The sequence below is a fragment of the Phasianus colchicus genome, chromosome Z, assembly GCF_987193195.1.
Source record: "Phasianus colchicus chromosome Z, bPhaCol1.hap1.1, whole genome shotgun sequence".
In the NCBI taxonomy this organism is placed as follows: Eukaryota; Metazoa; Chordata; class Aves; order Galliformes; family Phasianidae; genus Phasianus; species Phasianus colchicus.
In genome coordinates, this window is record NC_143476.1 from 80,935,536 (window position 1) to 80,963,352 (window position 27,817).

The following is a 27,817-nucleotide window of genomic DNA, read 5'->3' on the forward strand; positions in this document are numbered from 1 at the left end:
TCCTGATTGGCGGAGGTTGTGGCTGCGCGCGCGCGGCGGAGGGGGGGCGTGACGGGGCGGACGCGCCATGTGTGCCGCTCTCCGCACGGGCGCGGAGGCCGGCTTGGAGCGGGGGCGGGCGGCACCGGGCAGCGCTGCGCCCTCGCAACTCCGGTGTTGAGGAGAAGCGGGGCGAGGTCGGACCATGTCCGTCCCGCGGCGCTACCTCTGCGTCGCCGGCCGGGCGGCGGGAGTCACCTCCGTCCCGATGGGACTGCCGCTGCTCGGCGGAGCCCGCCGGCGTCTCCTCGCCTCCCGCGGGCTGAGCGCGGCCGGGAGCGGGCCGTGGTGGCCGCGGCGGCGGAGCTGCGGGGGTCCGGGGGCGGCGGGCGGCGGATTCCGGCCGGCGCGGGTGGCGGTGGTGGTGAAGACGACGCGCTACGAGTTCGAGCAGCAGCGGTACCGCTACGCGGGGCTGTGCGAGGAGGACCTGAAGCAGCTGGTGAGCGGGGCCGGGGGCCGCCGGCGGGCCGGGAGAGCGGCGCGGCCTCGGGCCGGGGCTGTTATCGGGGGCCGGGGTGCCCGGGTTTGTGCCGGGCTGTTCGAGATCAGAGAACCCCGCTCTTGTTTTCCCTTGCAGCGCGCGGCGAGAAGGCTGTATGTGCGGAGGTGCGGGCGGAGGGAAGCGCTGCGTTGCGAAAATCCCCTCCGACACCCGGAGAGGACTTGGTCGCGTTCCCTCCCGCCCCTTTAGCTCTGCTTCACTTCCTCGTTTCATCTTTCGTTGCCTAACAACTCCAGCCAAACAGTCGGATCTCCCGTGCGCACCTGTCTGTCCTGCTGCTGCTTTCGGAGATGCCTTTTTCTTTGTTCTTTACGGCGATCGGTGCAAAGGCAGGTGGTTGTTGGGGAAGGCACGCCAAGGGCAGCACCTCCCCGCCGTGCTCATCGTCCCTCCGAACCGTTACTTTGGATTTGCAGCCTTGGCTGGGCTGAAACTTGCAGAGGGCTTTCCTTTCTGTAGGAGGGGCAGGTGATGTGTTTGTGTTGCCTTCAGAAGGGCAGTATCTGTAAAAAGAGAGCTCTTGGCGTTTTGCAACATTGTCCTTTTTAACCATTTTCCTGGGTGCTTCAGGCAGCTGCCCATCTCCCGTGGAATTCCTGTCTGTGCATACTGCATGTTGCGTAAATCTCTTTACGTGGTCGAACTTCTTGTGGTGCCACATGGAACCACCTGCCTGCATTCATACTGTCACTGTGTGCAGGTTAGTGCTGCTGAGTGTCTCCCTGTCCCACCAGAGCTGCAGAGAAGCAGCATCTCACCCAGCTCACATCAAGACTGCTCCTCTGTTTGTGTGCAGTTAACCATCTCTCGAGGGAACTTTTATTGCTGTGAAGTATAGAGAGTCAGCTTAGTTGCTCAGCGTGCAGCTGAACCCAGGAGGAACAAAACTGCTTGTTTCACCTTTCCCTAACTGCTTTTGTGCAGGCTAGACCAGGACAGGGGATCAATAGCCTGCGTCAGCTGAAGATCCCTTAAAGAAAAGAAACCCTGGATGCACAGTGCTTTATTGCAGTAGTTGCAGAAAAATCTGAAGCGTATTTTTGAGAAAATCTCAGGAATACTAGTTCTCCAGACTATGAGTAGTGCCCTTTTTTAAGTCTGCCTTCCCTCTCAGAATACCTCCACGTGAGGAATTGCAGCAATAGAACTCATTATCTCTGTAGCCAAAGTCTAACTTGCCTAAATATGTGTCCATCAGTATTTATTTAGGCTTTCTGCAAAAATGCCTCTATTTACTGTCTGCTGGGAGTCAGGTCTCGTATTCTTTTCCTTGATTTCTGGGCTAGCAGCAGTCTTAGCAAGTGCATTAGATGAAGATTCAGGAGATTCTTACCAGCTTTCCTGTGTATCTGCAAAATATTTTTCCTGCTATGGATAGCCTTGGAACTCAATGCTTTTTGTTCTGAATTAGTCACGCTGCTTCCTGCATCTGCTTCTGGTGTAGGCTGCAGGAGCTGGTCCCCGGGCTGCTGGTCTCTGAGAAGCTGAAGCCAGACGCATGGACAGGGTGTCCCACTGGGGGTATGCAGGGTTGGAGTTTTGTTCATCCTGGAGGCCATGCCCTAATGCAGATGTGAGTGGTGCAGAAGCTCAATTGCATGGAGAGGTGAGACAGGGAGTGAAGTAGGCATCTGGGCTGGGCAGAAAGCCTGTGGGCAATGAGATGATGGCAAAAAGCATGAATGTGTGTAGGAAACACTTGTTACAGGCCTAAGCAGTTGTGCCTGATTGCTGCAGCAAGAAACCAGGCCTAAATTTAGGTGTTGCACTTGGTGTGTTTTTGCATGAAGACAGAAAAAAAACAGTAAATCACCTAATGCAGAAGAGACACTTATACATGCCTTTGAGCTTCAAATTAAATAGAATACACAAACAATTAAATTGTTCTGTATTCATGGAGACTCTAAATCATGGATGTATTTTAATATATATGAAAAAATGTAAATCAGTGTGCATCATATACATGATCATATATGCATCATATAACATACACCAAATAGCACGCTACCTTGGTATAGAAGCTGGCTTGCCATCACTTCTAATAGGAAATGCAGCCACCTGAGAGCTGTGGCCCTTTTTTTGGGTGTATTAAGTGAGTTGTTCTACATAGACAGTGTTAAAGGTTGCAGAATCAAAGTGGCAAGTTCAGAATTCTTTAATTCTTTCTTACTGCAAACAGGGAGAGGTGAAGAAATAGTCCAGCCAGCAGAAAAATAGAACAGATGGGGGAAACATGCATAGAGAGTAAACACTGAAAGTATTTAGGAGATCTCTGAAAGATTAAATCTTTCTTTGCATCTCTGCACGTACGTCATGCATGCTTTTCTGAAGAGGTTGTGTTCCTATATCCTGTGGCAGATGCTCTGCACACTGAAAAATGAGTCTGTTGAGAACTGTGCCTGTTCACGTCTGAATTGTCATTCACATCCTATTTCTGAATGGTTCTGGAAAGGATAGTTAAGTGCTGTGAATTCTACTATGGAGGAGAGGATTTCAGAGTCCTTGAAAGCTTAGAAAGGAAGTCAAATACATGTAAAGGATGATATATTTTCTGATACCTTGGCAGAAAAATGCCCTTAAGTAATCCAGCACTTAAATTTTTACATTAGTAAGTTTTGTGCATCATATCACCCAGGAGCTGTTTTGTTTGCCCTCATGAGATTTTAAGAGACTTTTGTATTTCAAACATTTGCAGTTACTGGCTGGAAGTTCAGTAAAAGTCCCTATCATTTTGCAAGCCCCTACGCATAGTTTGCTTACCGTCACTGACAGCGCTCTGAATTTCCTCTGCTTGGTGTCTGAAGGTTGATAGTTACTGTAACGACTGATCCAGTCAGCTAATAGTGAAGGCTATTGATGGTGGAAGAATTTCAGTGCCACTTAGGAACTTTTATTTTCTTCCCAGAAAACTCATGGGGAGCAAGCATTGCTGTCTTCATTACATAAACTCAGAGAACTCTCATTCCCAGTACTAGATAACTTCCTCAGCCCTATTTATTTTTCCAGTTTTACAGAGCAATTGACACATAACTGCTGACCTGTCTGTCATTGCTGGAAGGTATGTAGGGGAGATCAACAAAATTAGCTGTCCAAACACACAACAGATTCAGTTAATTACTTTTGAAAATGTCGTCCATTGAAAAGTTACGGTTGTGTTTTTCTTGATTGGAGGAAGGTGATTTAATGCGGACCACAGTTGATACACTGCTGTGACTGTTTTAGGTGTCTGTCTTTGGAGTGTGGAGGGAAAGGAAAGAATTGAAATTTTGGACCACTGCAGCAAGTTGGCTGAGATGGTCGTCTCAAAAAATGTGTTTATTTAGATATCTTGAAAATTGGCAGATGGGTAGAGAAGGAGTTTTCTGGGTATTGCAGCCTCTGAAAGAGGCACAGTGTGAGTTCAGTGTTAATGTAGGGTACCAAAATAATGCTAAGCAGGGCTGGTTCAGAAGGAAGCTTGCCTCAGCAGTGCAAAAGCCTCAGCTGGAGCTTGTGAGTTCTTGTGCACCAAAAGGAAAATCACAGAAATGGAGAAGAACTGGGTGCATCCCTAAAGTCTAGATGCTTGCAGCACCAGCTGTTACTAATCTTTGCATTCAAGTTTCAGTGCTTCTTAGAAGGTCATCTCTTAAGGAAAATGCACTATTAGTTCTCACTGGATAAGGATTTTTTTTTCTTACATTACAGAAAAAAACTCATTGCTTCTTTTACATCAAATGGCAAAAAGATGTTTTGTTTTTTTCTTTTTTTTGTGGCCGCACCTCTGAATTTCTTTTCCTAACTACCAGAATTTCTGGTTTCTGGGTGTCACACCACTACCCACAAGGTACTCTTAGCAACTAGACAGGCTTTTTGTTCTCTAGACTTCGTTTGAAATCTGCTTTTTACTCCAAGTGCCCTTGATCCACTAGAATTCTATTCAGAAAATGCCACTCAGGTATTTTTAATGCTACGGTTTTTGTAGATGCAAGGCAGGGAGCAGAAAGGGAAAACTACTGTGCAAACTGAAGAGTTTAACAAAATTATAATTTTCAAATGAAATCTCAGTCTTTAAAAAACATAAAGCCCGCCATGTTTTCTTTTTAAAACCTGAGACATTCTAAAAAGCAGTGAGCTTTAGAGTATATATCAGCCTGTATGTTGTATGGATCCAGATGTGTGGTGTGTGAAGGTAGGATGAAGACGTAATTAACGATTGAAGTGGTGCTGTGAAGCTTTTCTTTATTTGGATGAATTCAGACTTGCCATCTCTGGTTGCATCTTCTGTAATGTGAACTATTCCAGCAGAATATCTTCTAGGGAGTGCATAAGGAGGGTTTGAAGACTGGCAGAACCGTAGTTTACTGCCTCATCTTGAAAAAACGAAAAAAAGAATACTGTGTACTGAATTTGAAGCATCATGGAGTCAAGAGATGGATTACAGTACGCCAAGATTATATAAACCTAGGACGCTTTTCTCACAAAAAGTTTCAACTGCTCTGCTGGAAGCGTTGTGGCGCGTGTAACTGTGGTTCAAATCACAGTCACAGTGTTTTTTTACTTACCTTTACTTTCTAGACTTGGTATTTTTGTCTCAGTGTTCAATAAGTTTAGTAGCTACATTACAGAATAAAATGCCTTCAAGGTTGTTGTTTGGTCATGTGAGGAGTCTGGAAATGACTGAAACAAATTGACTGGAACATAATTTCTTCTTCCGTAGTGTGTGTGTGTTTTTCCAGCACCTCATTCATGTATACTTAGTTTATATATAGCAAATAAACATGAATGTATGGCATTTTGGTGCGTTTAAATTAAACACCAACTGTCTCATCTAATGCTTAATACAGCCAAGAAAGGCTTTTTTTTTTTTTTTGGAAGAGCCTTTAAGTAGTTGTGATTTATGTCTTGTTATGTTAGTGTCTACTTGGATTGCTTGCATTGTGCTGAATTTTGGAAACCTGCAACTGCAGAAAGAAATTCTTGATTTGTTTATAGTTAACACAACAACTTGTTCTGGATTAGCCCTCAGATTGCAAACCACTATATGGATTCCTCAGTTGTGGTTAAAGTAACAGTGCTTTAATGTGCTAAATGAAGATCTAGTAAACAGTTTGTGGTATTTTTAGTTTTGTTCATCTGCAGATAAAGTTCTCACCCCCTAAGCAGCATTTCTTTAAAGCTTTGTTTTACTTACCAGGTGAAGAAATAGTCAGTCATCTGCCAGAGAAGTAATGGAATACAAAATGCTTCATCTTTGTCACTCTGTGGCAGATACAAAGGCAGCATTTGGAAGGCTGCTGTCCCCATGTTACAAAAGTGAGGGGCCTAAACTGCTGGGAGAGAAGGTTTGGGAGGTGTAAGCAAAATGCTTCCTTGCTAAAGCAGCCCACTGGGGTACTGCAGCATGGGAAATGACATACAGAACTAATAGAAAAACAGCATGCATAAAGCCCAGACGCTGGGAACAGTTTGTGCAGTTACTCATGTCCCAGACTTGGACAAGAAAGAAGGAACTGGGCTTAATGCCTGCAGCCTGCAACTCAGTGGTACTTTGAAATGGAAAACTCAGTTCACATTTAAAGCTTTGTAGGGAACTTAAACCTTGAGCCCAGGTCTTGCTGATTCTCACCAGGGCTTCATTTTGGACAACCCTGTGTTTCTTTGCTACTTCAGTTAAGGGAAATGGTCATTACTAAAGTCATCTTGTAAGCAAGATATTGAGTTTGTGAATTGCACTTTTTAAATTAAGTCAGTGTGTTGTAAGTTCATCCAGGACCTGTATCTCAGTCAAACTGTTGGGTTTGCTTCAGAGAGGGCTTCAGAGCTCTCATTAGGTCGGGCTACCTGGTCTGAGTGACCGCAGATGGGTTCATGCTCTCATATTCAGGCATGATTCTGCTGAAGCCTGTCATATTGCTATCAAAAGCTTCAGTCATAGCCTAATTAAACAAAACATCCATTCAGTGAGCCTGGTCTTCTTCAATGAAGATGTAAATTGCACTCACTTTTTTCTAAGTTTGATGACTACACAATCTTCTTTTTCTCTAACAAAAGCATGGATTGTCATCTTGGATGCATTTTGGTTTTGTAGTGCAGAAGCAAGTAGGAGAATACACTTCAGCTTTAAGGAATTTGAAAAGGCTAAGAGGCCTGGTGAATCCCATGAAGGCAGGATCATTGGTAAAATAAATGCAGCAGCTGAAACTTGTGAGTGGTTGCTGTTGGTTGTCTGGGTAATTGGTTTTCATCTAACAGAAGCTGAAGGTGGGCGTGATCTAACTGTGAACATCCAACTGTGATGGCTGTTGTCATCCTCAGACCCAGACACCTGTTGTATGAAAGCACAGAGCTGAAGCCCCTGTTGGTTCCAACCAAGGCTGAAGAAGTTCCAGAGATTTAGAGCTGTGTCTTGAGCAGACCCTTTTTTTTTGTCATGATCCAGAAGTCTCAGGAATGGACACTTCTACTGGGCGGATTCTACCACAAATAAGTGCTCAGTCTTATTTTTGTCTTTGTCTCTTGCCCAACATTCTCTAAAGTCCAGAAACTGAGCTGTCCTTCATTCCCTCTTTATTTGTATGCCTGTACAAATATAGTAGAACTTCTTATAGTAGGAGGTAGGAAAGCTTTAGTATGTGGTCGAGCTTTTAAATGCCGGTGAGGAGAAATGGATAATCTCCATGTCTTCCTGACATGGAAGGTCAGGCTGAAGGCTGGAGAAGGAAGGCAGCCTCCAGCAACTGTCTCCAGTCTAAACGGCTGCTAAAGGTGCTCCATGAAAAATCAGCCATTCTTTAAAAATGATCAGGCAGGAGGTTGTGTTGCGGTGTTACACTATCAGACAGCTCAGCACCACAGGGCCACTTGTTCAGGATGTAAAACAGGATCAGGGAGGTAGAGGTGCTTGAATTCCTGGTTGAGATGAAGACAGTTCACCACGCAAAGCAGAAGCCTTGTACACAGAAGCAAAGTACAGTGAGGAATAATTTATTGGCTGTTTCTCATCAGCAATCAGGTGCCAGGACAGCAGGGCTAAGCACATGTAGTGGTATGTCAGGAAGATAAAGACCATCTCTCCAATACCTGACCTTCCTTCTTCTTTACCCAAACATTTATTGTTCAGTGTGATGCCATGACCTCTTGGTCCAGTTCAGGTCAGCTCTCTTGGTTCTGACCCTTCCAGCTCCTTGTGCACTCCCAGCCCTTCACCAGCAGGGCAGTGTGAGAAGCTGAAACCTCTCTGGCACTGTGTAAGCACTGCTCACCAACAGCTAACATATCAACATGTGATCAACTCATCTGAAATCCAATGCAAGGCACCATGTGTCTACAAAGAGAATTTTGGGTAGAGTAGCTCTCATGTTTGTACTTGTGTGTGTGTATATATATATTTCCAATTTTACATGCTTTTGAGGTCAGATTAATAGCCTGTAGTTGTTTGTTTCTTCCTATTCTTTTGTTTTTTTTTTAATACTTCTCATGATGTCACCTTTAACTGATTGTCCTTATGCCATGATGCTGCATTTCCTGTACGTTCTGCCCTTACAGAAATAAAGAACTTTTTCCTGTTCTGGTAGCCTTAGCAAGTAGGGCTTGGCAAATGTTATATTTCTCATGTGGTAGTCTGTAACTTCTATTCATCAGTACTTTAATACTTTCAGTTTCCTTTGCTCTCAGTGTTCTTTCCTGCTAACCACTGTTTTTTTTTTTTACCAACAGTGCAGGGCTCCAGACTTTCATGTAAGCTTTTACACTTTTAACTTAAATTCCAAGTGTGCAGCAATCTGCAGATCCAGATCTCTGTAGGACTAGCATTTTATTTTCCACTTCTCTGTAAAGTCAGTTTTCAAATTGGCAGTTTCTGAAAGTGTATCACTTTAAGTTTAAATGTTTTGTGGTTTATAGTATGCTCCTTTTACTGTACTGGTAGGTTTCTTTATATTGTTCTAAATAATTTTTTGATTTTCCATTGTTAGTACTGGTAAGTTTTGCAGGAATATATATTGTGGCCCTGTGACACTTACTTAATTTTTTTTTCAGTTTCATGGCTCAAACATTTGTTTATTCTATGCAAAGAAGTTATTTTTCATGAAAAGGTTAGTAGTGAAATGCAAAAATACTTCACTTGAATTTTTTTTTTTGAATGATTTTTTTTTTTATAAACCCAAAGAAATCTCCTTATACCAACTTACTTATATAGATGTTATCAGATGTTTGGTGTTGCTCTGTTTTTCTTCAGACAGTTGATCAGTTGATACTTAGATCAAAATGGCAGTCTGTAGAGCTTGAAATATGTAACAAACTCATGCGTTGCATACTCCCTGCAGACATCTTTTTGCCTTGCTTGTAGGGTGGTTATAGAATCAAGTCCTTCTCAAATGCTCTCAGTCTTTTTTGAAGTTGTTGAATTAATTTGCTCTTCCTTTTTTGGACGTAGTTACAAGGTTAGCTGTTTTAGAGGAGGTTTTGAGGGAGACAGTGAATTTCCTTCATCCATTATCCTATTCTGTACAAGCCGGGAGGCTGTTGTGCTCACTGTTGGATGTTGGAAGCAGACTGGCCTGCCAAAGTCTTTTCTTCTGAAAGGAGAACTGTGACAACTGTAAACCAGGGCTTCATCTGAAGGGTGGAACTTGCCAGCTGTCATCACACAGATCGACTTTTAATCTGCAGAGCCTTTTGCGTATTAGGAGGATTCATTATCTCCATAGATGTAGTTTAGCTATTTAAATGTAAAGCATGAACTTTTCATTTCTCTTGTAGCTTATTGATGCTTGCTTGTTTTAATGTTGAATTTAAAGATGAGACCTTTACACTTCTGATACCTACTCTGTAATGCTGAACTTTGTAAGAGAAGAAATATCCAAATTTTCATCCAGTTGTCAGGATACTGGCGGCTTATTTGAGCACTGCTTCTGCTTTTTAACCAGGCAGACTTGGTTCCCCAACAGTTAAATTACCCATATCTCTCTGTGCTGGTAACAGCAGTGAACTGTTGGCTGTAGACATGAAATTGATGTTAGTAGTCCATATGATCACAAATGATCATGCAGAGATTTATTTCTTGTTCATGGTTCTGAGGCAGAAGCTTTCTTGGACTAAGCTGAAAGATCATTTGCTGACAAATCTGGCAAATGAATAAGGTAAATAGAATTCCAAGATGGAGTTTGTATTTCATGTGTGGAAGTAAATAATCTGTGAAATTAGCAGTCTGAAAAACATATGCTGCAATAAGTGTCTGCTAGTCAGGCACTCAGTTGGTGACAGTGTTTTATTCACAGTGTACATTTCCAAAGGAGACGTGAATGGGAGCCCTGACCTTGTAATAACCCTGTAGATTTTTTGAGGGTAGTGTTTATTTGCTCTGGATTTCTTTTTGGTTGTAAAGCAAGGTCAGTTAGTGCTCCAGAAAGTATGATTGAAAATCCAAATTTTAGCAAATTAGACCTCTGGTGCTATGGGGTCTTTGGGTAGCAAATACATACATTTTTCTTTTCTCCTTTCCGTTCCAGACAGATTCTATAAGTTTGAGAGCTAGCCCAGCAGTGAGTAGTGCTGTATCTGTCTGCAGCATCGTGATTTTTCCCCTGCTCACATCTGCACCTCTTTGCTCCTCAGAGCAGCACCATGAGTTCTTGTGCAGGGAGTCTATTGGAATGTGTAAGCATTTTAGCTGGGGAGGAGACCCACGGCAGTTCATGGGACTTAACACCCTGCACCCCAGCAAAGTGGTGATAACAAGCACAATGATCTGGAAGATCAGTGAAGGTATTTTCAGGTTTTTTTTTGCTTATGAAACAAGCACAGCTGGCAGCTGTCCACACTGGCTGTCTGTAGTGCTGTTGATGGCATCCAGGCAAAGCCTAGGAGCCCTTTCTATTGGAGAAGGCTTTCTGATCCCAGCTGTAAAATTTAATTTCTACTAGGTATCAATCACTGATTCTAAACCCACTAAGCAGCATGAAAGTGCAATCCCAGAAGAGCCAATTCCATTCTTTTGTATAATTTCTTCAGCATTTATCTTTGTGTGTGGCTCATGGTTGGATTTCTTCGTGTCAATTCTTATCAGATAAATAAAGATTGTATTTGCTGGATATTGAACTGCAGTTAACTGTGATTGTCATGTTTTACCTGTCCTTTCTCCTTTGCTGTGGAGTTCTGTGATGTGGGAATCTATATGAAAATGGGATTAGATTCAGCTGTCTGGCACTACTTTTTCTTGGAAGGCATGCAGCCTTGTATAAAAGCACAGAAATGAATAGGTGGAAATGCCTTTTCAAAGCTTCTGGCGCAAATTTCTCTACACAAACTCAAGGTGGAATTTTTTTCTGCTCTGCAGAGTGGGAAGGGGAAACAGTGACAGCATAATCTTAGAATACTTCAGGTTGGAAGGAAGCATAAGAGGTGATCTAGTTTAGCCTACTGCTCCAAGCAGGATCTTTTTCATTAGTAATGTATTTACTAACTCCTTTCACTTAATAGCATCTTTTTTTTCTTTTTCTACTTCCAAATTCAGCTTAATCTGCATATTGACATGTATTTGGCATACCAGCACCAAATGAACAGAAACAAATAATGAGGTGGAGAATATATATAGAGAGAGAGGTAGTGACTGAATTACTTGAATGGAAGCTCATTCAAAAAAAAAAAAAGTCAGATAATGAGGCAGTGGTCTTATCTGCCTGCTCATTCAGTCTTGCCCATGTGAACTTAAAATGTTCACAGAGTCTGAAGTGCAAAAAATTATTTTCTTCCAAGGAGAATGGTGCTAGAATGCAGCTGCTGACTACAGTTTGTCTTGTTACTGATACAGTTTTGAAAAATTTGGTCTGTGAAGCAAAGGCCAATACTGAAGGCAGTAGGTGGCTTTACCTTAAGTTTTGCTTTGTCTTTGTTGCAAGGGAAGTGCTACCTTTGTTACCATTTGGCAGTCTTCCATTTTGGCTCGAATACAGTTTGAAGGTTAATGCTATAAGTCTTTCGGAGATATCTGTTATAATTAAGCATTTGTGTTGCTTTTTCCGTTGTCCTCCTTCTGATTAGCGCAAAGTTTAGGTAAGTAGCTAACTATTTGAGTGCTTTCATCACATGCTGGAGGAGAATATTACTAGAACTGTTTTATGTAGATTTACCCAGAGTCTAAAACGCATGAATTTAGAGAAATGTCTGCAGTGGCATAGAGGTCAGTGTACCATATTTGTTTGCGTGATTGTGTGCAGACCTGGAGGTTGATTACTGTGACAGTGTAATTACTTTAATTGGTGAATGTAAGCTGGCTGGGATTTATACAGAGATATAACTAAGGGGACACTTACAAAAACATGTATATTTATGATGAGATAAAATAGGTTTTATACAGCTCCTGTTTACATTAGTCACTACAGTAAGTGCTCTTGATTAACTGTTCCATTTTCTGTCTTATAGCTTGCCTTGAAGGGATCTAATTACGCTGGTCTATTAGAGCGGCATCGCATTCATACAAAAAATGTGGAGCATGTTGTAGACAGTTTACGGTAAGAATACATGGATGCTGAGAATTTCAGAACTTGCAACTGTACATAGGTTGTGCGAAATAATGTTAAGAAAGCTTTGCATGGCAAGTCTTAGTAAAAGAATATTGAAAACAGGATGATGCGGATAGACAGTCATCCCTGAAACATCATGTGAACTAGTTCAGTTTGGTTAACTAACACATGAAATGATTATCTTGAATACAGATGGAAAAGACAGAAAGCATTTGTGTGGGCATAAAATGCTTATAAGCCAAATAACAGTCTAACTAGGCCTTAGTTACATGCTAGTTTTCCAGAAGGATGTGACAGTAGATGATATAGAATGCATTCTGGCTTTTTTCTGCACTTTTCAGGAGCGAGAAGATAGAAGTCCGTCTTGTTAAACGTCGAGAATATAATGAAGAGACAGTTCGATGGGCAGATGCTGTTATATCTGCAGGAGGTATGATTTTATGGAAATGAAGAAATCTATTATGTTTTCATAGATGAGTTTTTCAAATAAGATTTGCAACATGTGAAGCATTTAGAGATGTTCATACCTTGGAAACAAATTCTCCAGTATCTAAAGTTGTAGCAGTAGGAAATAAGTGGCAAAGCATGGCCACTTTGGGTATATTTAGTGTTGTCTTGTGTAAAATGTTGTAAATTACTGACTTTTCTGTTTCTTTCTACTGAAGAGGATAAAATACTTGCTTTTCTGTGATTGTGTAGCCCTTTACCTCACTGTTTTTGAGGTGGAGACTAAGAAACTGCCATTTCCTTCCCTTCCCAAACTTTCTTTCTTTCACATTTAATTTCAGTGACTGACAGACGTATCTATTTGGATAGATAGAGGTATGCAATTTCTGAGCCGCTTCTGCCACTGCTTAGAGCTTTCTAAATGAACCAACAGAGCAGCTATCCTAATTGGTTCCTTTTAACATTGGATTGCAGCTGGTCATTCAGTTTTGCTTTTGTAAATTGCTGCAAAATCTATTGTGTGTTGCTGAGCTCTGACATAATGTTCTGACATAAGCATTTGTGGCAGTACCTGAACACTGCCCTGCATTTGTCTTCTTCCTGTCCGTTTTGCCCTTAGTACTCAAAATAGGTCTTAAGGGATGTGTTTATACCAGAAGCATCCTAGTAATACTGCTGTAGATTTCAGTGAAATCTTTGAAGTTGAATACTAAAATTAGGGGTTAATATTTCCTCTGCCAGCTTGACTGTGGCAACATCCCTCATAGTTATGAGAGAAGTTGGCACATCAAAGATTTTCAGAGCTCCTATCTTGTTGTAAAGACTGATTTTGATTAGAATTGTCCTTCTGTTTCACAGGGAACTATATTCACATCTTAAGAAACAGTGGCACTTAAAGGCTTATACCTTTCTCAATTTAATGTGAGACTTTTTTTCAAACATGGATATGTGGAGCTGAATAAGATGTTTAAATTATGCCTTCTGATATGAAACTAGAGCTATTGTTTTGATGGGAATCACTGTAAAATCTGGTATTGTTTCCTGGCTTCTGTGGTTTTGTTTAGCATTATTTTCTAAATGATTCATCATGGTAGGCAATAAGTGTATAGAAACTTCCATAAATCTCTTTTCTAACTTTTTCCAGTCACGTTTGTTATCTTGAATTTAGTTGGTGGTGTTTTGCTTTGAAAATATTAGTAGTTTTCTGGTCCTTTTTTTGGTGTGTGTGTGTTTGTGTTTGTACCCCTTAGCTGACTGGCTGTAAATACAGATAGATGGGTAAGGGTGATATGTGCTGCAAAACATGTGAGGCTGTTTGGATTGGAATGAAAAGTGAAACTAACATCTTCTTGTTTTTCTGTAGGTGACGGTACAATGCTGTTGGCAGCCAGTAAGGTCTTTGATAAATTTAAACCAGTTATTGGAGTAAATACTGATCCTGAAAGGTAAAAACACATTTGGGAAAGCAGTGCTCCATTTAATATCAGGCATAATATGCATCTGTTTTCATGACGCATGTGGCATGCCTGTGGCATTTAGCAACATATATGTGTATTGTACTTGATTGTAGGTATCAAGTTAACTTGTTTTACTATAAAAAGTTTCCAAAAAGAGTTGTCCCCTCTCATCTGAGAGGACTAAGGTGTATTGGATAAGCATTACTGGACTCAGCTGCTTTCATACAAGTGTAGAAGTGCTTAGAGCTTAGTAACTTGTGTTACTGACGAAGTTTGGGGCTGGAGGTTGTGGTATAGACTACTGAACAGAAAGGAGACTTAGATAACAAAAGCAACTAAGTGTGGTACCTGAACACTTACTTAAAGAGAAGCATCCTTGGAAGATGTTGCCTCCTCAACCACTTAATGGCATTTAGTTGTCCTCTATAAACTCCACTTAGCAGTAAGATTGCTTTGGGCAGGTGGATCCAGTGTATTAGTACTGCCCAGTTGGTACAACCTTCAAATGGATGGCAGATAAAAACTCAGAATTCACCCAGGCTCTGTCTGCTGTGACTTCCAGATTGAGATTTTTGCTTCTGGTATTACCAGTTAAATATTAGTAGATAAGAAAGCAGTGGATAAAATATAATTATTTCCATACCTTGCTTCTCTTAAACATTTTTCAAATTCTGTTAATAAATTTTCTACAGTATCAAGTCTGAATAGCAGGGTTCAAATAACAACTGCTTTCAAGTTACCAAGTATCACTCATGAAACGGTAACAGTGTTTAGCTTTCTGGCTTGGATGTGCCATTCATTTGATCTTAGGCATGTCACCTGCCGATCTTGTATCACCCATTTGTGTTAAATGTTGTTCCTAACTGGCAAAGTTTTTAACTTCGAATTCCTTGCCTAGAACTGCAGTGACGAGCTCTTAGAATGTGTACATTCTTGCAGGATTGCTAGCGGAGCAGCCGCTTGTTTGGAGAAATATGGAAGTAAAATCCTCACCTCTTGTGTATGCTGCAGAAGCATGGCTGTGGTTGCTGATGTACTTTTAATACTATGGGCTTGTAAAAGTAAAAAGTCTTGCTTTGCTTTGTGTAACAAAAAGGCTTTTTTCTTTTTTTAAGGCATCAGATATTGGTATACTGTCATTTTCCAGTCTCTTTATTCCCTTTTGCTTCCAGATCAGAGGGTCACCTGTGCTTGCCTGTGAGATATACACACTCATTTCCTGAAGCACTACAGAAGCTTTATCGTGGTGAGTTCAGGTATGATTCACTGATTTTTTTGTTTGTTTGTTTGTTTTACAGTACGTTGATTGGATAATACTTAATGTGTAATCTATAAGGAACAAGTGATGCTTAGTAAAATGTAATGGTTCAAATTATTAATTCTGTGTAAATGTTTACTGTATTGAAAAATGTGTGGTTCAGAGTGGTGCTGGACTGTAAAGAATAAAGTTTCCTACTGGTTCCTGGGAAAAAAAAGGCATTTGGCAAGACCTTCAGCAATTGATTTTCTTTTCTGACTTAGCAAATGCATAAACAAGGGATGGAAGGCTTATGATGGATGTGTTGCTTTATGTATTTCAACACTCAGAAACATCTTACAGTGTACCATTGTACATAGTACAGTGCCTGGTAATGCTAATAGAAGCTGATGAAGCCTACATGGTTTGGAAATGGTCAGTTTGATGCAGATGGTTTTGGTGATTAAGGTACAGTGACTTAAATTTTGTTACAAGAGTAGTCTTAGGGAAAGCTTTTCTTTATTATAAAGGTAGCTTGATGCTTTCAATACTAGGTATTCTCAAAATAATTAAACTCGCTTAAACCAAGGAGTGAAGCAATTTGAATTTTAAAGAACAAACAAGGGGACAGTTTTTCACAGTCTCCTATTTAAAACAAGAGACATCGTTCTGTGGTGTCCTGTCTTATGATTTTTGATTGGTATTCCAAATCATAACATCATGCAGTGCACTGTCAGTTGCCAGACTGCCCTCTTTGCTCCCTAACTGTCTTGCCTACAGCATTAGAGTAAGGGCTTCAGTTTTGGAAACTCCTTATTTGATTTATTAGCTTCAATTCCAATCCTATTGTATTATCTCACATTCTGCTGTTATATTTAGTAAACTAAGTTTTTTTCTCCTAGCTTGTTGCCACTGTTTTCCTTGTTAGGCCCATCTCCCTACCTTTTTTTTTTCCTTCCCTCCCTCTGCTTCCTTTTCCAGGGTGTGGGTCTGTGTGTCCCTTCACCCCCTTATCACTGAACTAGACTGAACCAGGCCACACTGTGACATATGGTGTGTTAACATTCCAGAAATAGTTCTGTGATGGCAAGCAATCAAACAGAAGCAAGTCATTCACATTATAATATATTGCGATTGTTTTTTGTTGTACTTCTAGAATACTTAATTTGTAGCTTGAAGCATTCTTGCATTTGTGCCAAGAAAAATTCTAAAATGAGGTGAATATAGCCATCAGGTTTGATTGTACCTAACTAAGGGAGTTTCAGTAGTTGTTACTAAATGAAGAGGTACTTTTCAAATCAAATGTCCTCAGGCTTAGAAAGCAGGAGCTTTTAACTTTCCATCTTGCTAAGTTGTTTTGTTAAAGCTGTTAAAGTCCCTTGCTACTCTAGCCACTTGTAACATTTTGTTGGATGCCATGTTGAAGTTTTCATTACTTCGCTCCTGTTGTTGCTCTAACAGGGCTAAAGCCTCACCAGAGCAACACAGAAAAGATCTTTCTGATTATTGCTTCAGAGTAAGTTTGAAAACTGATATTCCTAAGCAAGGACTTGAGTGGTTGTTTTCTGATTTATTTAAGCATAAGGAATCACAGAATCACAGGATGGCTTGGGTTGGAAGGGATCTCAAGGATCTTGAAGCTCCAACCCCCCTGCCACAGGCAGGGCCACCAACCTCCACATTTAATACCAGACCAGGCTGCCCAAGGCCCCATCCAGTTTGGCCTTAAACACCTCCAGGGACGGGGCATCCACAGCCTCTCTGGGCAGCCTGTTCCAGCACCTCACCACTCCCTCTGTAAAGAACTTCCCCTGACATCCAACCTAAATCTCCCCTCCCTCAACTTAAAACCATTTCCGCTTGTCCTGCTGTTATCTACCCTTTCAAAGCATTGATTCCTCTCCTGTTTGTAGGCTCCTTTTAGATACTGAAAAGCTGCAATGAGGTCACCCCGCAGCCTTCTTTTCTCCAGGCTGAACAAGCCCAGCTCCCTCAGCCTGTCTTCACAGGGGAGGTGCTCCAGCCCCCAGTCATTGTTGTGGCTCTCCGCTGGATCCTCTGCAACAGCTCTCTGTCTTTCTTGTACTGGGGGCTCCAGACCTGGATACGGTACTGCAGATGGGGCCTCACAAGAGCAGAGTAGAGGGGAACAATCACCTCCCTGTCCCTGCTGGCCACCCCTCTTCTGATAGAGCCCAGGATACTATTTGCTTTCTGAGCTGGAAGAGCACAGTGCTAGCTCATGTTAAGTTTTTCCATCCATCAGGACCCCCAGGTCCTTCTCTCCAGGGCTGCTCTCAAGGACTGCTCCATCCAGCCTGTATAGATGCCTGGAATTCCTCTGGCCCTCATGCAAAACCTTGCACTTTGTTGTGTTAAACCTCATTAGGTTCACCCGGGCCCACTTTTCAAGCCTTTTGAGGTCTCTCTGAATGACATCCCTTCCTTCAACCGTGTCAACCACACTCTTAGCTTGATGTCATCAGCAAACTTGCTGAGGGTGCACTCGATTCCGTCATCGATGTCATTGATAAAGATGTTAAAGAGCACCAGTCCCAAGACAGACCCCTGGGGGATGCTGCTTGTTACCGGCCTCCACCTGGACATAGAGCCAGTGATGACCACTCTCTGTCTGCAGCCTTTCAACCGAGTTCTTATCCATCGAGTGGTCCACCCATCAAATCCATATCCCTCCAGTTTGGAGATAAGGATGTGATGGGGGACCATGTCAAAGGCCTTGCTCAAGTCCAGGTAAATGACATCGATCGCCTTTCCCTTGTCCACCGATGCCATCACTCCATCATAGAAGGCATCAGATGATGCCTTCCCCTGGTGAAGCCATGCTGGCTGTTTCAGATCACATGCTCATTCCTCATGTGATCAAGCATGTCATCCAGCAGGATCTGTTCCATGATCTTCCCAGGCACAGAGGTGAGACTCACCTGCCTGTAGTTCCCCTGATCCTCCTTGCTCCCTTTCTGGTAAATGGGAGTGATGTGACCCTTCCTCCAGTCATATGGGACCTCACCTCAAAGCCACAACTTTTCAAATATGATGGAGAGTGGCTCAGCAACCACCTCAGCCAGCTCTGGCCCCATAGACTTGTACACATTCAGTCTCATGAGGCGGTCTCAGACTTGCTCTGTCCTTACAGTGGGGGATAATTTATCTCTCCAGTCCTCACTAGAGCTTTAGGGATGCAGTGTTTGAGGACGTGTGAAATATTAGAATCCGGGATGCCAGTGAAAACCAAGGCAAAGAACTCATTCAGTTCCTCAGCCTTCTCTCCATCCATTGAAGCCAATTCTCCTTTTACATTTACTAAAGAAGGTACACTCGTTTGGAAGGAAGTTCTGTACTAGGTAGATACCTGGATCAACTTGTTTGAAAAAACTTCTGATGGCTCAGAATTCTGTTGGGATGGTGATATATATATTGGAGAGTAGAAAGAGAAGAATTTTTTTTAATCCTTATCCTTGAACTATGTGAAAGTCACTTTACTTGAAGAAATCTGTAAGTATTTACCTTGTTCCATGTAACAACTAATCCAATTGATTTATAAAGGGCAAGCTATATCAGACTACCTATGTTTTGTGATGGTAAATAGTGTAACAGGATCTCAGAATAGAGATCTCAGTAATAGTCCAGTTCTATAATTTTTTTCTTTCTGAATTGAAAGTAGTCTTTCTGTTTGGATTGGCAAGAAGAAACCTGATGAGGTTTAACAAAAGCAAGTGTAAAGTCTTGCACCTGGGAAGAAATAATCACATGCATCAGTACTAATTAAAAAAGGACCCTACAGAGAAGGACCTGGGGGTCCTGGTGGGCAACAGGTTGGCCATGAGCCAGTAGTGTGCGCTTGGGGCCATAAAGGCCAGTGGGGTCCTGGGATGGATTAAAAAGAGCATGGCTGGCAGATCCAGGGAGGTGATCCTGCTCGTCTCCTCTGCCCTGGTCAGGCTGGAATACTGTGTCCAGTTCTAGGCTCCCTAGTCAAAAAAGACAGGGATCTTCTAGCAGGAGTCCAGCGAAGGCTGGACTGGAGCATCATATGGCCCTGGAGCATCTCCCATATGAGGAAAGACTGAGTAACCTGGGTCTGTTCAGCCTGGGGGAAAAGAAGACTGAGAGGGGATCTGATAAAGGTTTATAAGTATGTAAAGGGAGGTGGGAGACAAATGGATCAGGTCAGAATCTTCTAAGTGTTGTATAGCAACAGAACAAGGAGCAAAAAGGCCTAAAACATGTACATAAGAAGTTCCATACAAACATGTGAAAGAACTTTATGGTAAGGGTGATGAAGCTCTGGAGCAGGCTGCCCAGTGAGGCTGTTGAGTCTCCTAGTATGGGAGATACTTAAGACCTGTCTGGATGTCCACCTCTGTGATCTATTGTAAGGTACCTGCTTCAGCAGGGGGTTGGACTTAATGATCTCTTGAGGTCCTTTCTGACACCTGTGATTCTGCATGATTCTGCGTAATGTAACTTTTGAAGACATATTTTGGTCAGTGTCATCTTATTTTACATATAGAAAAAGCATCAGCTGGCAATTTGGTTAGTGTAAAGTTTTGATATGATTAACTTCATATGACATTTTGATATGATTAACTTGATAAGTAGAGAGGTGATAGTGGAAGCTATGAAACTTGAAATGTGACCTTGTATTTAGCCTTTAATTGTAAGATACTCTGCTTTGTGAATGAAGTGGTACAACCCTTGTGTCTTCAAGACTCTGATCTTAGCTAATTCTATAATGAGTAATTTGGGTACTAATAAAAACTTTTCCCCTCTCTAAGGTGGCAGTGGCGACAAAGAATCCGACTGTATCTTGAAGGAACTGGTATTAATCCTGTCCCTGTAGATTTACATGAACAGCAGCTAAGCCAAGAGCAACACAGCAGAGCTCATATAAATGAAAGATTCCAGGATCAAAGTAGGTTCAAATCTGTGACAAGAATATAATTACTTTGCTATGATAACTTTGAATAGAAGGCATAGATTTATAAGAACTGAAATATTTAAAGTCTGGTTACTGTGTTTGAGAAGCAGAAAGTGACGATACTTGTTAGCTCAAGGTTCAGTCTCTGGGTTTTTTTACATGGGAGTATGATCATCTTCTATGTTTGTTCTGGACTTGCATACTTAGAACTAGCTTTCAGCATTAACAGTTTCAAGAGATTTCTTGAAATAGTATCACCTGCTGGCAAAATACCTCAGGCTGTTACTAAGTGGTGTCTCCTAGGATTATTTGGAGTTACCATAGGAACAGTTTACCATGAATTTAGCAGGTCTGCACTTAAAGCGTCTCTGCACACACTTCGCTTCTACTGAATTTGAGGTAGATTACCTCACAATTGAAAAATAAGCTGTCACTGTCTGCAAGCAAATGAAAAAAGGCAATCTCTTCCTGGGTAATTCCTAGGTCATCAAATACCTTCCAGTGTCGTCTTTATGCTGGACTGAGAATTCAAGAGTCTCATTTATCTAGTCCTGTATTTCTTCACTGAGAAATCCTGTTCATTATGAAATATTTGTTAATTCCTTTAAATTACCTTTGATGTAACTTCTAATCCTTTGAACTTAATCTAAAATATTTTTTAAGTTACTGTCAGTGACTAGAAGAGGAGATAATCAGTCTGGTTGCCCACTGGTTCTTAGGCAAAGCGATGTCTGAAAATGTGTGGCATTGGTTTACTGACCTTGGTTCAAGTACTTGTACTTTCCACTAAAGGACTATAACTAGGCACAGACTAAACTGGTGGAAAAAAATGAGTCCTTGAAATGAAAATTGGACACTGAGAACCAACATCTAAATGCAAACATGGACAGTAAAGTATGTCTTCCAATGAATCATGGAATGTTTTTGAAAACTTAGGCTTTGAAGCCATGATTTAACATGATTCTTTTCAATATCTGCAGGATCTGATGTTTCTGGTCCACATCTTTTACCAGTAAGAGCACTCAATGAAGTCTTCATCGGGGAATCTCTTTCATCCAGGTATGCGTAATTGTTTTTTTTGCTGCAGCAGGGCACAATTGACTTCATTTCTTTTCATAACGCTGTAGTGGGCAATCACTGATGATGTCTTTGCTGTCAAATTTCTGCTCTAGTTTATCAATTTAGAATCCAGTAGGTTGGATTGCTGCTGATTATGAAGTGTGTATTCAGAAATTAAGTGCAAAGTGTAGTGCTGTAAGCATCTGTTTTTCCATTTTCCAGCCTGGCCATTCTCTCCTCTGTTTTTCTTGTCTGTTATTTTCTTGGCTAGCTATTATCTAATCATATACTTTCAGTTACTGTCTTTACCATGGACTGAAGATGTCAAAAGATGACTTTAAATTGTCTACTCTTCTGCACTTCTTCTTAAATATTTTCATTAGCCTAGCATAACCAAAGTGAAATACTAATAATAACTTCTTTCACTGCCTCTGTATTTAGAAACCCTGCGTTAGGTTGAAGCCTTGTTATTGCAGGAAAATGTCCTTGATCTAAGAAGACAGTTTGTATCACATAACGGTACTGCATTATGCGATGTACCCTCATGACTGTCCTTTCTGAAGATAAATGCATTTCTGTTAGCCAAACAGTAACAAGAAGGATATGGGGAATATGAATGGGGCTTTGAGGAAGGAGTTAAAACATGATCCTCAGTCAGTGCTTCACCAAACTTTTATTTGTATTTTATATCCTTTTATTCTGTTTTTTTTTTTTTAAACTTTAGTGTGTAACATCTTCTTGTGTTTGTACAGTGCCTGGGACACTGTGATTGCTGCTGGAAACAGTATAAATGTTCCATGAGTGCTTTATCTTCCATCTGGACTGCAGCCTCAGACTGGCAGAAGGAATTAGTCTCAAACAGATACATATATTGCTGTCTACTAATCAAATATAATTTTATCAAGATAGAGGAACACAAAGCTGCTTTCCAACACTTTACAATAGCCCTCTACATCTGAATGTCATAAATACTCTATGTTCCTTAGTTCAGTATATTTGAGAGGCAGTGAAGAACAGAATACCTGTAGGAACAAATCTCTAGTAATAAATCTTATGTTAATAGGACTTGAAGACTTCAATAATGATGTCACACAGATGGCTCTAATTTTTATGGCTCAAATAAATTTTTATTTTTAAGGCTGAAATGCTGCATAAGAAGACAAAATACTAGGTGCATCTTCAAAATGTCAGTTGAGAAAACAAGGAAGTATTACAAGTTTTGTATTTTCAGTTTGTCCAGACCAAAACATCAATCACTAGAAGCTCAGTAAACTTCTTTTATTAAGAAGTTTAGTCATGTTGAACACAATGAATGGGATGTGTTTCCAAGGGGTTATCTATTTATCTGAGGGCTATACCATACTGTTTCTATTAGGCATTGACAACTGTTCTTAAATACATCCGGAAGATCTGCAGTTTATGGAGAGAGATTGGTTGTAATAGGCCTAAGATGAGGAATCCTCTGATACATCAATAATACCATGCAGAATGATGATTGTGCCCCAAGAATTGAACACCTAAGTTTTAGGAAGAATTTGTCTTGAAGAGAAACTCCAAAACCTGCTGAATGTTGGAAAAAAAAAAAATAAAGCTGTTTGTGAAGAATCACAGTGGGTTTTTAATTACTGAAGTGATCATGAATTCAGCTTGAAGCCATGCTATTATTTACTCTTAGTGTTCCCTGTTGTAATTTTGAGACCCAATCACAGTATAAGAATTTATGCAGTAGTTCAACAATTATACAAGGAAGGTAATGTATCTGCAGTTTCATTTCTAAGTACAGCAAATGCTGCTTGTATGCAAAGTCATTGCCAAATGATTCAGAGTTGTTCAAATGGAACTGAATATGAAAAGTAGTTGCAAGGAAAACTGTCTAAAACTTCATGCTGCAAATTGCTTTTGTCCATTACATTGTCCATTACAAAAACTGCTATAGAACTGAGTGAAAAGTGGCTATCAGATTGGAAATACTCAACAAAGCCTGTGAAATTGTCATCCATATTTGAAAATATCCCCTCTACGTTTTTATTTGCCTGATAAGGCTGTGTGTTCTGTCTTATTCAGGGAGAACTTTAAGTCCTGCAAACCCAGTTTTAAATTCTCGCTTCATAGGGCCTCCTATTATGAGATATCAGTTGATGATGGTCCTTGGGAAAAGCAGAAGAGTTCAGGGCTCAATGTGTGCACAGGAACAGGATCAAAAGCATGGTAAGTACATGCTGCTGCTTTGACACAAAATATTGTTTCAGATAAAGTAGACTGACTTATTTTGCTGAAGCATATTGTCCGTATTAAGACTGCTGAACTATGAATAAACAGTGTATATCAGTTATGTCCAAACAGTCTCACTGTTAGACATAGCATAAAGCTGTTTTGGGTGTTTGAGAGGAGAATTTCTCCCTTATAGATATGGTGAGAAGAGTTGAAAGGGTGACGAGCTGAGGAATTGTGACAAAAGCTTATCTGCAGTTTTGCTTGGAAGTTAGTATGTTCCCTTTAGAGAGGAGAGGTTGGGAATGTTGAGGGAGAGCTCCTACTCTGCCTGGCGGGTTTCTCTGAAGTAGTCTTGTTGGTTAAAATTAAAATGCTTAGCTTAAGAAGCTCAGGAAACATTCAAGAAGACTGAAGCTTTAATAGCAATGGAAGACTTGTACTTAAGTTCTCTGGCACATCTATTTTTTCATTCTTTTTCCAAGTCTCTTTCAAACTTAACTGAAAAGTCACCATTTTTTTGCCAAAATATTCTTCTTAGATAAAGAAGCATATATCCAAGGAGAGCTGTACTAACCTAATCAAAGGAGTAGATTTCCTTAGCAGCAGTTTAAACAAGTTGCAGTGCTACATGCAAATCTGATCAGTTTAGTTTTCTGTACAGTGAGAGAGATTTGGAAATTGGGCTATTCTTATCACTTAAGGTTGTACAAGCTGGATTTTTGTGGCAAGCTAAAGTGGACAAAACTGAAGCTTTTAATGAAATTGGAAAAATGAATATTCATGCTGTAGCCATGGTTACCGGCCTTAAATATTCATTGTAACTCAGAATCTTGTATTCAGTCAGCCTAACTTTGTCCTGGAGGCTGCCAAGAATGAAACTGGCAGATTGCTAGGAGAACTTTCCTAGTGTTTTATACTTTGGGAACATATATTCATAGTTCAGAAGCTGTTCTTATGCATTTCATTTGCTTATGTTTTCTATTGAGCAATCTCAGCAAAGGATTCCATGATTCCATCCAAACTCCAGGATTGCCATCTTTATTGCTGTAACTGGTCTGGTTTAGGGGTCTTGTTGAGATTTCGGAGCTCCTCAATATGTGAGGCATTTAAATTTAAATGTCTAAGTACTTCTTCAGCTGCCAGGTTAACTAGTTAGGAGAGAGAACCATGTATCTCAATTTCTTCTCAGCATTTGTTCAGGTTTGTAGGCTGGTAGTAAGTAAGAAGAATAGTGTTGGAAAAACACCCATGGCATTTCTGTAGTGTGTTATGTGGATGTCTCTTGCATTTTAAGGTGTTTTACAGACATAACAAAAGCCCTGGACTGAGAATTGTAAGCTCCACAGAGAACTAGGCAACTGACATGTTCACAGTACCTCTGCACAGAGGCAGCAGTCAGTTTCTGAATCTGGTCCCAGGAGGAAAACTATTGTCTGCCTATGCTTAACAGCATTCTTAATTTTTCTATTGTCTGAGACCTAGTTTTTTATCTGTATGCAAGGTACTTGGAGTTTTTGTTTGTTTCCTTGAATTTTATTGTGTACCAAACAAGACTTCTACTTTTCTGTTTAGGTCCTATAATATTAACAAGGTAGCAAATCAAGCTGTTGAAGAGATTCTTAATATTGGTGAGTGAACAGCCTGGCATCACTGGCTAAGTTTACACAAAGATACTCCTCTCTAATAGGTGCTCTTCTTAATCTTATTCCAACAGCTAAAAAGCATGGAAGTTTGAATATGCCACTGAACACAGAACTAGTACAAAAAGGTCAGTGAAAAAAGCAAGATTTATTTAAGATATCATAAATGTTGACCAGTTTATTTTTATACACTCAGCACCACTTCAGCTGTTCCAGTGCTCTTGCAATGTTACTGAATCAGAGAATTGTAGCTGTTAAAAGGGAGGTCTGGAGATCACATAATTCAACTCCCATGCTAATGCAGGTTCTGTAGAGCAGATTGTATAGGAAAGCATCCAGGTGTGTTGTTTCAGAGAAGGGGACTCCAACCTGTCTGCTTGATCATGTGCTCTGTCACCATTAAGGTAAAGAAGTTTTTCCTCTTTAATCTTTCTCAGAAATATTATTTACATGAATTTGGTGGAAAAACTTCTAACTTGAAATGAAAGCAGTAATTTAGACTTTAGAGTATGTAGATCTCCATGAGAATTTCAGTTGTCCTAAGGTTTGAAAGAGTAAATTCTTACTCAGCTGAAGAGATTAGTGAACGTAAGTCATGGAATAGAACTTAAGTCTTGTAAATCACCTGAAAGGTGAAGGCTATTAAACACCTGGCAAGACTCAATATTATATCTCTAAGTAGGGAAGGTGTTCTTTCTTGGACAAATGTGTTTTTCTGAAAATAATTCTATCTACAAAAACTAATGGCTGATCTCTATTTACAGTAACAAATGATTACAATGAATCCCTGCTCTATAGTCCAGAAGAACCAAAGATGTTTTTCAGCATTCGAGAACCTATCGTAAACAGAGTTTTCTCTAGCAGTCGGCAGCGTGGCTTCTCTTCAAAGTAAGTGTCGACTGTAGCAGCTACTGAAGACCTCTACCATTCTGTATTTTCTATATGTAGGTAACACAGGAGTTTTCCTTGAAGTGTTTCAACTACGACTTTGTACTCTCAGTGGCTTGAGTATGGTTCTAGTCTATCTTCTAAGAAGATGTTTCCAAGCTGCATTATACTTTCATAACATCTGAGCTAGATGTTATGCTATCTACAGAATAAAAGAATCACACTGTGCTCAGTTTTGCGCATATGCCATTGCCCTCACTATGAGACAGGCATTGACAAACTGGAGTGAATTCAGGAATGGGTCCCTAAGAGTATTATGGGGCTAAAACACGTGGTTCATATGGGAAAGAGTCAAAAGGTATTTTGTTTAGTCTGAAGAAGACAAGACTACGTGTAAGTGCTACAAGATCAATTCCTGTCCTATCAACATGGGATATACTATAGAAACTTTCCTGCAGTAAAAAAATGTTTACATACCTCTGAGAGATATCTGTCCATTTTTCCTCCTTGAAGTAGTTTTTGCTATCTCTCATGGTTTGTCTTTTGCTCTTTGTGCTAAAATTCTTGCTATTGCTGTTTTTAATCTTTTGAGATACTTCAGCTGTCTAAAGTGAAACGGAGGAATGTGCCTCCAGGCACATGGCTAAGTTTTGACATTTGGCTATCCTTCCAAGTTTTTCATCTTTGTGAAAGATGAGTCTTCATGAAGATTTAAGTCACTGGAGTAATTGCTGATTAAATCTTGGAGATCAGAACATGTCTAGACCAAGGCCTAGGTCTGGAACAGTCAGGCACTGGTCATACTCTTAAAATTAAAAGGAAACTGTTGCCATAACCACTTAAGATGTGTGGCAAGCATTCTGACCTTCAGCCTTGTGTTTGAAATGACTTTCTTTTTTGTGAATGATTCATACAACAGAATACAATAATATCCAAAGTATTTGAGATACTGCTAGTTGTAAATGCATATTCAATTTAACTTCAAGGTTAATGCATTGAAATCATGCTAATTATGTAAGACTTCTTTTCTGTGAAAGATTAGGCAAATCTTTATTAAATGGGATCATCAGTAGCTTTGTTTAAAATTGCACCTGAACTCCAGTTTCATTTTCAGGTGTAGTATTATAAGCGTCCTCAGACTCCTGGAGTAACAGCCTTCCTTTGAATAGGTCCTCTAATCTTCTCAGCTATGGTATTATTACATATGCTCCTGCATGATTCAGCATTTACTGGCCCATGCAAAGAAACATTCAAGAAACAGTCTCTTTGTTCAGGTAAGTGCTTCTGTGAACCATCTCACTTCTAAACTGATTTTATTTTATTTTTTTGTTGGCAGAGTCTGTGTCCGTTCTCGTTGCTGGGATGCATGTATGGTTGTAGATGGAGGAACATCATTTGAGTTCAATGATGGCGCAATAGCTTCAATATTGATCGATACGGAGGATGCACTGTGCACTGTTTTGCTCGAAGAATGAAAGGACCCTACTGTCTTCTGCTGAAGCAATTCTGGATCCAGAGAGAGAACTGCTGGAGAAGGACAGCACATCATAAAGCTGCATTAAGTTGGAAGTTGGCTTTTTTTGGTTGTATGAGAAATTGGAGAAAAACTGAGGTGCTTTTCATTCCTAGGGTTGGGGATATCTTGGAAGCCTATTTATGCTCTTTTTGCATCTAGTGTATAAGAAATGTATCTGAAGTCTTACCTCTAAGTTCAGTGCAGATTGATATTTTCTAACCTGTGTTGCAAATGTGAAAGAATGTCTTTTTAAACCATAGGTAGATGGGTTTAAATACTAAGTCAGTAGCATTCAATATTCAGATGTACAGTTTTTTAATGTGTGGAACTGGTTAAAAAAATAAATATCTTCATACATCCACTTTTGTAGAA

At 40.5% G+C, this 27,817-nt stretch overlaps 1 protein-coding gene across 3 annotated transcripts; it reads left to right on the forward strand.

Moving 5' to 3' along the window:
• Nucleotides 1-39: 39 nt before the first annotated feature.
• NADK2 (NAD kinase 2, mitochondrial) lies at nucleotides 40-27,806 on the forward strand. 3 transcript variants are annotated; one of them, XM_031608432.2, is made up of 12 exons: nucleotides 40-481; nucleotides 11,948-12,036; nucleotides 12,390-12,478; nucleotides 13,859-13,940; nucleotides 15,125-15,208; nucleotides 19,986-20,122; nucleotides 21,109-21,191; nucleotides 23,229-23,395; nucleotides 24,974-25,029; nucleotides 25,116-25,169; nucleotides 25,806-25,929; nucleotides 27,266-27,806. In XM_031608432.2, exons 1-12 carry the CDS (start codon nucleotides 185-187, stop codon nucleotides 27,402-27,404), a joined length of 1,401 nt encoding a protein of 466 aa, XP_031464292.1. In that variant the 5' UTR covers nucleotides 40-184; the 3' UTR covers nucleotides 27,405-27,806. The 3 variants fall into 3 exon arrangements, with proteins under 3 accessions (XP_031464292.1, XP_031464290.1, XP_031464291.1); XM_031608430.2 differs by having other exon boundaries at nucleotides 21,109-21,187; nucleotides 23,252-23,395; XM_031608431.2 differs by having other exon boundaries at nucleotides 21,109-21,187; nucleotides 23,300-23,395.
• Nucleotides 27,807-27,817: the final 11 nt, after the last annotated feature.

Bases quoted from the DNA above. Each gene is read 5' to 3' on its own strand.
- NADK2 (XM_031608432.2), top strand. From the start codon at position 185: ATGTCCGTCCCGCGGCGCTACCTCTGCGTCGCCGGCCGGGCGGCGGGA. The intron at 15,209-19,985 runs GTATGATTCACT...CCCCTCTCTAAG, and splicing joins CTTTATCGTGGTGAGTTCAG to GTGGCAGTGGCGACAAAGAA. The intron at 25,170-25,805 runs GTCAGTGAAAAA...CTCTATTTACAG, and splicing joins CACAGAACTAGTACAAAAAG to TAACAAATGATTACAATGAA.